This window comes from Vipera ursinii (assembly GCF_947247035.1).
Source record: "Vipera ursinii genome assembly, chromosome: Z".
NCBI classification, from domain to species: Eukaryota; Metazoa; Chordata; class Lepidosauria; order Squamata; family Viperidae; genus Vipera; species Vipera ursinii.
In genome coordinates this window covers 6936187-6948226 of record NC_139517.1, presented here as the reverse complement: position 1 = coordinate 6948226, position 12040 = coordinate 6936187, and the positions used below count along the sequence as shown (strand labels likewise).

General features: G+C 43.3%; 2 protein-coding genes across 2 annotated transcripts; both read right to left on the bottom strand.

The window, feature by feature from the left end:
* Positions 1-1687: 1687 nt before the first annotated feature.
* LOC310649951 (olfactory receptor 4E1-like) lies at positions 1688-2632 on the bottom strand (the record flags this gene model as incomplete). Its single annotated transcript, XM_083378783.1, has 1 exon — positions 1688-2632. One exon carries the CDS (start codon positions 2630-2632, stop codon positions 1688-1690), a length of 945 nt encoding a protein of 314 aa, XP_083234909.1.
* A 6145-nt stretch (positions 2633-8777) lies between these two features.
* Positions 8778-9728, bottom strand: LOC310648576 (olfactory receptor 4E1-like; the record flags this gene model as incomplete). Its single annotated transcript, XM_083376479.1, has 1 exon — positions 8778-9728. The coding sequence occupies one exon, from the start codon at positions 9726-9728 to the stop codon at positions 8778-8780; it is 951 nt and encodes a 316-aa protein (XP_083232605.1).
* Positions 9729-12040: the final 2312 nt, after the last annotated feature.

Genomic DNA, 12040 nt, shown 5'->3' with positions numbered 1-12040 from the left:
AGAGTTAAGGAGAGAATTAAGGAGAAACTTCCTAAGAGTGAGGACAATTAACCAGTGGAACAGCTTGCCTTCAGACATTGTGGGTGCTCCATCACTGGAGGTTTTTAAGAAAAGACTGGACTGTCACTTGTCTGAAATGGTATAGGGTCTCCTTCTTGGACAGTGGGTTGGACTAGAAGACCTCCAAGGTCCCTTCCAGCTCTATGCTGATTCTGATCTGGTGACCATTGAAAGTGACAATGGCACTGAAAAATGTCACGTATGACCATTTTTCACCAGACCATTGTAGCATCCCCATGGTCAGATGATGAAAATTTGGACAACTGTCATGTATTGATGATGCTTGCAGATGTATTCACCGTTTGTGACCTTCGGGACCAAGCAAAATCTATGGGAGAGCCAGATTCATTTCATAATAGTGTCACTAACTTAGCAAAAAGGGACGTGGTGGCTCAGTGGGTTAGGACGCTGAACTTGTCGATCAGAAGGTCAGCAGTTTGGCGGGTCAAATCCCGAGTACCGCGTAACAGAGTGAGCACCTGTTATTCGTCCCAGCTTCTGCCAACCTAGCAGTTCGAAAGCACATAAAAATGCAAGTAGAAAAATAGGGACCACTACGGTGGGAAGGTAACAGCGTTCCGTGCGCCTTTGGCGTCTAGTCATGCCGGCCACATGACCACGGAGACGTCCTCAGACTAGCGCTGGCTCTTCGGCTTTGAAACGGAGATGAGCACCGACCCCTAGAGTTGGAAACGACTAGCACGCATGTGTGGGGGAACCTTTACGTTTACCTTAACTTAGCAAATGTGGCAAGAAAGGTTGTGAAATGAGGCAAAACTCACTGAACAACTGTCTTGCTTAGCAATGGAAATTTTGGGCTTAATTGTGGTCATAAGGAGAGGACTACATATAACTTTATTTTTCAAACTCACATGCAAAAGGTTGTTCACTCCAATTTAAAGAGTAACAAACATACAAATAGGGTTTCCTCCTTGAGCAGGGGGGCTGGACTAGAAGATCTCCAAGGTCCCTTCCAACTGTTATTTTGTTATAAAGCCTTAGTAAGACCACACTTGGAATACCGCATCCAGTTTTGGTCACCACACAATAAAAAAAAGATGTTGAGAACCTAGAAAGAGTGCAGAGAAGAGCAACAAAGATGATTAGGGGACTGGAGGCTAAAACATATGAAGAACGGTTGCAAGAACTGGGCATTGCTAGTCTAGTGAAGAGAAGGACCAGGGGTGACATGATCGCAGTGTTCTAATATTTGAGGGATTGTCACATTGAGGAGAGGGGGTTCAACCTATTTCCCAAAGTGCCTGAAGGCCAGGCAAGGAATCATGGATGGAAACTGATCAAGAAGAGATTCAATCTAGAAATAAGGAGAAATTTTCTGACAGTGAGAAAAATCAACCAATGGAACTGCTTGCCTTCAGAAGTTGTGGGTGCTTCAAGTAGAGACTGGGCAGCCATTTGTCCAGAATGGTATAGGACCTCTTGCTTGAGCAGGGGGTTGGAGTAGATGACCTACAAGGTCCCTTCCAACTCTGTTATTCTGTATATTCCGTAGATAACATCAGATCTGAAGTCTACTTCCTTGTCTGTGGTAGGAACCTCCCTATTTCTATCAATTATCAAATTATTGGAAAGAAACAGTGCCACATCTTGAAAGATTTGAGCCTTCTTAATGAACTCCTTTGGCTCCTGCATGGACTTGCCGACCGCGGAGTTTATTCAAGGCATTTAACATGTCCTCATTACGCAGCGTGTAGATGACCGGGTTGAGCAAGGGTGTGACAGCTGTGAAGAAAATGGAAACAACTTTGTCTGCGGCCAAACTCTTGGCTGGCCTGAGGTAGATGAAGATACAATGGCCCAAGAAGAAGGTCACGACAGTCAGGTGGGCAGCGCAAGTCGACAGAGCCTTGCGTCGTCCTTCAGAGAAGCGGTTCCTCAAGGAGATCAGGATGACCACATAGGAGATGACCAAAATGATAAAGCAAATCACGGAGATCAGCCCTGAATTGGAGACAATAAGGATCTCAAAAACATAGGTGTCGGCGCACGCTAGCTTAATGACTAAGGGGACATCACAGAAGAAGTTATCGATAGAGTTGGGGCCACAGTAGGGCACGCTGAGGGTCAATGCCGTCAAAGCGATGGAATGGACAAGGCCTCCTAGCCACATGGCCACTGCCAAGCTGAGACAGACCCGGCGGCTCATGATATTTGTGTAATGCAAAGGATGACATATGGCAGCGTAGCGATCATAGGCCATGATGGTCAGCAGGAAGATCTCTGTGCAGGCAAAGAGATGGAGGAAGAACATCTGCGCGATGCATTCTCCAAAGGAGATGGTTTTGAACTCGGTCAGGAAGTCTGATAGCATTTTGGGCATGACCACGGTGGAATGGCAGACGTCGATGAAGGAGAGGTTGCTGAGGAAGAAATACATGGGGCTGTGCAGCTGGTTGTCGTAGACGATGGTGATCACGATGAGAATATTGCCAACGAGGATCAAAGAGTAAATGGCAATGAAAATAACAAAAAGCACCAGTTCGGTGTTGTGATTGACGGTGAGTCCAGATAAGATGAATTCTGTAACTTCTGTAGTGTTCTCTGCCGGCATGGTCTTCTGTGGAGAAAGTAGGAAGGAAAGAAGAACACTGTTATAACAGAATAGCAGAGTTGGAAGGGGCTTGTAGGTCTTCTAGTCCAACCTCCTGCTCAAGCAGGAAACCCTACAGCGTTTCATAGAGATGGTTGTCCAATCTCTTCTTTAAAGCCTCCAGTGTTGGAGCACCCACAACCTCTGGAGGCAAGTCATTCCACTGATTAATTGCCAGGAAATTTCTCCTTAGCTCTAGGTTGGTTCTCTCCTTGATTGGTTTCCATCCATTGTGAACTTAGGTGACTCAAATTGTCCTAGTAGGCAGTATTATGTAACAGGAAGTACATGGAACTAGGTTGGGAAGGAGTTGTTTGGAAAAGGGAAAATAATTGGATGAATCTCTGTACATCTGACAATGTCGGATGAACAAAACAGAATAGTGGAGTTGGAAGGGACCTTGTAGGTCTTCCAAATCAACCCCCTGCTCAACAGATAGACCCTATACCAGGGGTCTTCAAACTTGGCCCTTTTATGACTTGTGGACTTCAACTCCCAGAATTCCTTAGCCAGCGTGCCTGGCTGAGGAATTCTGGGAGTTGAAGTCCACAAGTCATAAAAGGGCCAAGTTTGAAGACCCCTGCCCTATACCATTTAAGATAAGTGGCTGTCCAGTCTCTTCTTAAAACCTTCCAGTGATAGAGCACCTAAAACTTCTGGAGGCAGGTTGTTCCACTGGTTAATTGTTCTCACTGTCAGGAAACTCCCCTTTAGCTCTAGGTTGCTTCTCTCCTTGATTAGTTTCCATCCATTGCATCTTGTTCTGCTTTCAGGTGCTTTGGGAAATAGGTTGACCCCCTCTTCTTTGTGGCAGCTCCTCAAATATTGGAACACTGCTAATATGTCACCTCCTAGTCCTTTTTCCCCACTAGACTGGCCACACCTGATTCCCGCAACTCTTCTTCATATGTTTTATTCTCCAAGCCCTTAATCATCTTAGTAGCTCTATCATATATATCAGCTATCACCGTCTACAATAGTTGAACTATCAGACAGACTTCAGCTCTCCAAATTACCATGTCAGTTTCAGCCAAAAATGGGCATGTTAGTTCAGATAGCTGAACTGCATTTCTGCCCTCCTGATATGGCCATGCTATGTTTTACGCAGGAGATTGATAATCAGAAAACCCAATATTATTTGAAATGGATTCATAGAGGAGATTGGGACTAGGGTCATGGCACGAGGGGAGATTCTAATTCTGAAAATCACAAGATTCCAAATCAAGGCCCCCAAATTTCAGAGCCAGGATTTATGATCGACAATCTGTGCTCAGGAGTGACATTCAATCCTAACTTTAGATATATTTTTGTTTTCATTTCTGCTTCACATAAATTCACATGAAAGGATCAATCTGTTATCTGAAAGATTAGAGACATACCATAGGGAAAGAATGCCAATAAATAAAACATTCTCCTATATTCTTCTTCTGGAAAGGCAGTAATAAAATAATAGATTCTCTAGAATAATGCTGCTGCAATTTCAGATAGTTCACCCAGGTTTACAGTTGAGGCTTACAGGTTTACAGCTATTCACATTTTCCTAGGGCCAGGTTTGGCTATCCCAGATGTTATCTGGTGTTCCACAATTACTATTTCTGCATGAAAAAGTACAACAATTGACACATTCCGTACTGGCAAGGACTGTCAGAGGACAAACTTGTTCCTTCCATATAGTTAATTTTAACAGTTTTACAGTTACTGTGCTCAAAATCTCTTCATTTATTTTACACCTCAGAGAGAGGAAAAAAAATCTGGAATTTCTACATATTCTTTGCAGGTGAAAACATAGTTTGCAACTGGGGGGAGGTTTTTTTTTTTTAAAAAAAGGAATTATTGTTTGAGTGAAACCTATCTGCAATATTTTGGTCCCATTACATTAATGAATCTCTTCCATATTTGCAAAGTGATTTTTTAAATTTATTTTATATTGCTTTCAAAATAACAAAAAAGAGAAGAAACAAGACGGAAAAGTAATTATAATAGAAATACATGCTTCGTCTAAGAGAGAGAGGAAAAAAAAAAGATTTAAGTACCAGGAAAAAAATTAGGCAGGTCCGATGTTGTAACTTCCAAGGATAAATCTTCATCATTGTCTATCACAAAGAATGTATTATTAAAACATAAATATGGATGGATAATGCATCTCAGTGTTTCTCAACCTTGGCAACTGTTATTTCTGACCAATGCACTCCAAGTCCTAATAAAGGAGAATATTTGCACTCCAAGTCACCAGAGACTGATTGCAAGTTGTTGATGTTCACAGTTAAAACATCTGCTATAATTTAGGATTATTATATTTTCACTGTATCTGTTCTGTTTTTCCATAGAACTCAGATTCCAAAATTTGGAGAGGAAACAATTCATCAGTGTTATGTATGAGTTTATATACCTTGACTTCAATCACATTTTCCTTCCTTCCTTCCTTCCTTCCTTCCTTCCTTCCTTCCTTCCTTCCTTCCTTCCTTCCTTCCTTCCTTCCTTCCTTCCTTCCTTCCTTCCCTCCCTCCCTCCCTCCCTTCCAATTCCATTTAGTCTAAACTTTGCGTTATGTATGTACAATTTTGTGCAGATCACTAGTGCTAAGTGGTCTTCCCCCTCTGTATGCACGAAATGCTATTGTGTAAATCATTTGCTCTGTTCTAAAAGCCTGGAAGTGTGTTGTCGAATGCACAACATGCTGAGTTTAACACCTGCAGAATTTATGAGACTGCTGTTCATCAGAGGGCACTTTATGCATTTCATATATTTGGGAAATGATCTTTTCAGAGCTATGGATTAGGAACTTGTTTAAACTGTAGCACAGGGGTTTCACAGCACTAAATTATTATTTATTTTTCTGCATTTGTCTCGAGCAAATGCAGAACACCACCACCCCAGGCTGGAAAGAAAATGAATAATCATGCATTATTTTCAGAATTAATTATAGTTAAGTGCAGCAGTGTAAATTTTCACAAAATTAGAACTTCACTTTCTTTCTCTAATACTATATCCCAGTCACCCAAAAATTATGTATGGCTTTTTAAAAAAAAATGTTTGCAAAACAATCTTTTAAAAGAGAAAGAATAACATAGCACTTACATACATGCTGGCGTTTGCAATAATTAGGAGAGTTTTATTCCTGAATAAATTCCTTCTGCTCAGTATGACGAGAACAATGTTTTAGGAGAAGCCACAGAGTTCAGTTTAAAGAAATTAAGTCAGTCTGTCTTCAAACCTTTGTTTGTTCCTTCCAGGATGTGATGATAACAAAAGTTCACCTTTAATAGTTTAATTCTTCCTTTGGAAGTAAATGATATCTGCCTAAGTAGTCAAATTCATACTCCGATTAATTCCAAATCCATATAACTCAAAATAAAACGGGCAGAGAGAGATAATCTTTTTGCATCAAAATTTACCAGCACAGAAGCAATCTAATATTGCTTTTTTTTCGCAGTGCCTTTGACTTCTAGAAAATTACTCAGCATCTGTCATTAAAATGCACCTTTCAAAAAAAAAATAAAGGAACGGTAAGCATAAAATCAAATATAGTTTGCATCATCCTTGTAATTAGCTCTTAAATATAATTATGAGTCGGTAATAATTCATGTCGGTTATTTGGAGGTCAAAGAGAAGCATAACGCTTTGAGGATTCAACTCAGAAGTAACACCAATTAGGTCACTAGGGAAGTTGTCGTGCTACCCAAAGTTTTTGGAAACTGTAAAGTTAAACTCAGAAATGTTTTAATAAGCCCTCTTAGGCTTTGAAGAGTTGGATTCTTGGTGTTATGCAGAGGAAGAAGAGCACATGAATACCCAGTGCTTTTTTTGTAAAAGAAAAAGGTGCCGGAACTCACACATGTCATACAACCCGCCTTGCCTACCCTACAAGGTTCCATCCCAAAAAAGGTGCCGGAACTCCGTTCTGAGCGTTGTATGACAAAAAAAGCCCCGTGAATACCCAAACATTACAGCAAAGTTTGGCAGAAAAGTATTTCCACAAGTTTTGGACAATAGCACTTCTAATTCACTAGTTTTGGCAACAGTGCCTAAAATTTATGCAATTCTGTCATCCAGAATACCTGGAAAACCCCATGTTGCTTATCTCTAACTTTGAAAAAGGGCGAAGGGCTTCAAGGTGTGGGCTTTTGCTAACTTCATGGAGAGATCTCTATAGTTTGCTGTGGGCAGAATTGCAGTGTATGCCTCCCAGCATACACAAAGGACAGCACAGCAGGAGGCTGATGGTGCAGATCAGCAGGGGGGTTGGACAGCTCCGGGCGATAACCGCTCACGCGGGATAAGCCTAATGACTTAAGCTGTTGACAGCCCCAGGCATGGTCAGCCTGGCGGGAAGCCAGGATTTAAACCCATTGGTCACCTGCACTGGCGGGAAGTCCAGGTTTGAACTGATTGGATGCCATCCACCTGGGCAGGTACAAATAGACACCAGGTTCCCCTGTTTCCCCAGTTCGTTCTGTTCTGAATAAACTCATCATTACCCAGCTCTGTGTCCGCCTCTCTGTGAAGCACGCGGCTTTACAAGAATAACAGAAAAAAACAGAGTTGGAAGGGACCTCGGAGCAATTCTAGTCCAACTCCCTGTAAGTCGTCCTCAACGTATGACCACAATTGAGCCCAAAATTTCCATTGCTAAGCAAGACAGTTGATAAGTGAGTTTTGGCCCATTTCTTCCCACAGTTGTTAAAGCGAACCACTGCACTGAAGTTAGTAACACGGTTGTTGAGTGAATCTGGGTTCCCCTTTGACAAGGTCGCAAAAAAGGGGGGATCGATCACACGACCCCGGGGCCACTGCAACTGTCATAATTCTGAGTCCGTTTGCCAAGCATTCAAATTTTGATCACGTGACTGCAAAGGTTGTAAGTGTGAAAAATTGTCATAAGCCACTTTTTCAGTGCCGTCACAGCTTTAAATGGTTACTAAATGAATGGTTGTAAGTTGAACGGAAGGGAAAGGAAAGGAAAGGAAAGGAAAGGAAGGGAAAGGAAAGGAAAGGAAAGGAAAGGAAAGGAAAGGAAAGGAAAGGAAAGGAAAGGAAAGGAAAGGAAAGGAAAGGAAAGGAAAGGAAAGTAAGGGAAGGGAAGGGAAGGGAAGGGAAGGAAAAGGAAGGGAAGGGAAGGGAAGGGAAGGGAAGGGAAGGAAAAAGAAGGGAAGGGAAGGAAAGGGAAGGGAAGGGAAGGGAAGGGAAGGGAAGGAAGGGAAGGGAAGGGAAGGGAAGAGAAGGGAAAGGAAGGAAAGGGAAGGGAAGGGAAGGGAAGGGAAGGGAAGGAAAGGAAAGGAAAGGAAAGGAAAGGGAAGGAAAGGAAAGGAAAGTAAGGGAAGGGAAGGGAAGGGAAGGGAAGGAAAAGGAAGGAAAGGGAAGGGAAGGGAAGGGAAGGGAAGGGAAAAGAAGGGAAGGGAAGGAAAGGGAAGGGAAGGGAAGGGAAGGGAAGGAAGGGAAGGGAAGGGAAGGGAAGAGAAGGGAAAGGAAGGGAAGGGAAGGGAAGGAAAGGGAAGGAAGGGAAGGGAAGGGAAGGGAAGGGAAGGGAAAGGAAGGGAAGGGAAGGGAAGGAAAAGAAAGGAAAGGAAAGGAAAGGAAGGGAAGGGAAGGGAAGAAAGAGAAACAGAGGGAGGGAAGGAAGGAAGAAAGAAGGAAGGAGATGGAAGTGAGAAGAAGGAAGGGAAGGGAGAAAAGCAGATGGAAGAAAGAAAAAGAAAGAAAGAAAGATGAGTATAAGGAGAAGGAAATGGAAGGAAAGGGAAAGAAGGGTAAGGGGAAGGAAAGGAAAGGGAAGGGAAGGAATAATGCTAAACTCTGCTTTATTTCCAAAACATTTAATTTAATCAAACTATTAACCTTTACGGAATTTATGCTCCAAGCTGCCTGAAGCTACAGAGTGTATATGGTACATGGGGAAGCAGTAAAGCCATTCTGCATCCTGTTCTGAGTAACCAGATTGTATCTGAGGTCCCAAATCCTACCATTGAATGATGACCTCATGAAAGATGTGAGATCCATGGAGGACCCGATCTTGGTCTATTGATGTTCTCCTCCCCTTTTGGAACCACCCCAGTCACATTTTATTGAATATTCTTGATGAGCAGCATCTCACATTAGGGCCAAGGTCTCACTTCTCTGTGTCTACCTTCCGGCCAAGTAATTTATTCAGAGCCCGTTTCATATCTTCATTCCTTAAGGTATAGATAATGGGGTTGAGCAATGGAGTCACCGCAGTGAAGAAGACCGAAACCACTTTGTCCTCTGCGAAACTTGTGGAAGGACGGGAATAAATGAAGATGCAATGTCCCAGGAAGAGAGTCACCACTGTCAAATGGGCTGCACAAGTAGAAAGAGCCTTGTGTTGGCCTGCCACCAAACGGGTACGCAGGGAGACCAAGATAACACCATAGGAGGCCACCAACACCACGAAGCAGACCACAGAGATCAGGCCCGAGTTGGACACAATCAGGACCTCAATGACATATGTGTCAGTACAGGCAAGCTTGATGACTGGGGGAACATCACAGAAGAAGTTGTCCACCATCTTAGGGCCACAGTAGGGGAGTCTGATTGTCATGCCAATCAAAGCAAGGGAATGGATGGTTCCACCAACCCAAATGGTGCCTGCCAAGAGCAGACAGACCTTATGGTTCATGACATTGAGATAGTGCATGGGGTTGCAGATGGCTACGTAGCGATCGTAGGCCATGACGGTGAGGAGAAAGATCTCAGTGCAGGCAAAGAGGTGAAGGAAAAACATCTGAGCAATACAACCTCCAAATGAGATGGTCTTCTCAGTAGACAGGAAATCAGCCAGCATCTTGGGCACAGTGACTGTGGAGTGGCAGATATCAATGAAAGAGAGGTTGCTCAAGAAGAAGTACATGGGGGTATGGAGGTTCTGGTCCAGCATGATGGTGATCATGATGAGTATGTTCCCGGCCAAAATCAGCAGGTAGATCACCAGGAAGATTGCAAATAGAACCTGTTGGGTCTCGGGATTGTTAGAAAGGCCAACAAGCACGAATTCGGTCACTGAGGTCCAGTTCTGTATGGGGCTGGTCCAATTTGAAGTCATCTCTTCACCCATTTCTATTCTGGAGAAAAGAGAAAACAATACCCTGTATTATTTTGCTTAGGAAAAAAAACCCGAAGGCAACGAACTCACAGTTCTATGAGCTTCATGTCATAAAATGAGCATGTGATACTTGCTTTATCAGGACAATGAGATTTACCAAGTCCAGCTTTTCCCTTCCTGGTTAAGCAGATATCTTTGAGAAACCCACCAGCGAAAGTTGATGGCCATAATTCTCTTTTTCTGGTTCCCTGCAGGAAACTGATATTCAGTAACTGAATGCCCTTGAATATGGCTCTTTGTAGCTATTATAACCAATAGCTTCTCTGCCTGCCTGCCTGCCTGCCTGCCTGCCTGCCTGCCTGCCTGCCTGCCTGCCTGCCTGCCTATCTATCTATCTATCTATCTATCTATCTATCTATCTATCTATCTATCTATCTATCTATCTATCTATCTATCTAAAGTTTCTGTCATCTCCTGGTGGTCTCCTGCCCAAGGTCTTGGTAACATGTTTTTTTTTAAATAATCCATTCAATCACATCTGATTTTCAAAAACTGCCTGGACAAGTCCCTGCAGGGGAGGAGGTGGGGGGGGGGTGTTGGCAAGGTTTTTCAAGAGTGGTTTGCCAATGCCTCCTTCCTAGGGCTCAGAGAAAGTGACTGGCTCCAGGTCACCCAGCTGTTTTCGTGCCTAAGGCAGCACTAAAACTCACAGACTCTGGGTTTCTAGCCTGACGTCTTAACCGCGACACCAAACTGGCTCTCTTAGTAACCTACTGAATGATACAATCCTAGAATGTTATTTAGACCATTTTAGGTCCTCAAGTTGAACCTTCTATTCCTTGTAAAAATCCTAATTGAAGCGTCTGGAGAAAGGGCCGCCCCTCTGCTTAATTATATCTAGCTAAGATGAACCCTGTTTCTGGGTCATCAGTCCCATTGTCAAACCGAAAGCTTCTTTTAATTTAAAAGCATTCAGGCAGAATTCATCACCTGTCCAGTTCTGGACAAAGCGATTGCATATAAGTGATGCTACACACCTTCTTCACCACCTGTTTTCCTTGTTACCTTCTGGGAGGGGGCTTTGCGGTATCCGAAGCAGAAAATCCAGATTCCGTCACAGATACACACACACACACACACACGCACACGCACACACACGTGTGTGTGTGTATGTATATGTACATAGCATGTATATATATATATATGTGTGTGTATTATGTATGGGTATGGATGGGACGCAGTGGCTCAGCGGGTTAGGACGCTGAGCTTGTCGATCGGAAGGTTGGCAGTTTGGCGGGTCAAATCCTGAGTGCCGCGTGACAGAGTGAGCGCCCGTTACTCGTCCCAGCTTCTGCCAACCTAGCAGTTCGAAAGCACGTAAAAATGCAAGTAGAAAAATAGGGACAGCTCCGGTGGGAAGGTAACAGCGTTCCGTGCGCCTTTGGTGTTTAGTCATGCCGGCCACATGATTACGGAGACGTCCTCGGACAAGCACCGGCTCTTCGGCTTTGAAACGGAGATGAGCACCGGCCCCTAGAGTCGGAAATGACTAGCACGCATGTGTGGGGGAACCTTTACCTTTACCTTTATGGATGATGGAGAGGGGAACATCACTAGAGAAATGCTTGAACTCTCATGCCATGCTTGGTATTTTGTGTTGCACACCTGGGATGAATAAATACTTTTTTCTGCTCCTAAGCAAAAGACAGATGATCTATTGTCCTTTCTCTGCACCTGGCAAATAAATGCAGATTGCCAGCTTTAAATCTGGCAACTGAAATCCAGTGAGGCAGCAGAAAATCTGACTTTGGAAAAAGGGCTTGAGGGTTTTGGCTTTGCTTTGTTAAAAAGCTTTCTAAAAATTAATGAGTCCATTAATTAAAGTAATAATTAATGTGTTAAAATTCTCCTTCTCTCTCTCTCTCTTTCATATTGGCAGGAAACAAAGTGCTGGTGATACACAACTGATTTTTTGCGTCCTTTCATAAGTACTGTTGACCGCAAGTTGGAACACAAGTCCCATCACTCTTCTGAGTAGCGTAGCAGTTACTAAGTGCTGGTCTAGAAACCAGGAGATTGTGAATTCTAGTCCTGTGTTAGGCATAAAAGCCGGCTGGGGGCCAGTCACTCTCCCTCAGCCCAACCCACCTCACAGGGTTGTTGTGCAGAAAAAGTGGAGGAGGAAGGAGCATTAGGTAGATTGGCCACCTTGGGTTACTTATAAAGTAATACAGGTGGGATTAAATCTAATAAATATTAATAATAACTCTCAGGATGAGAAAGGAAGCTTTAAAAATCACATCTTGTTTTTT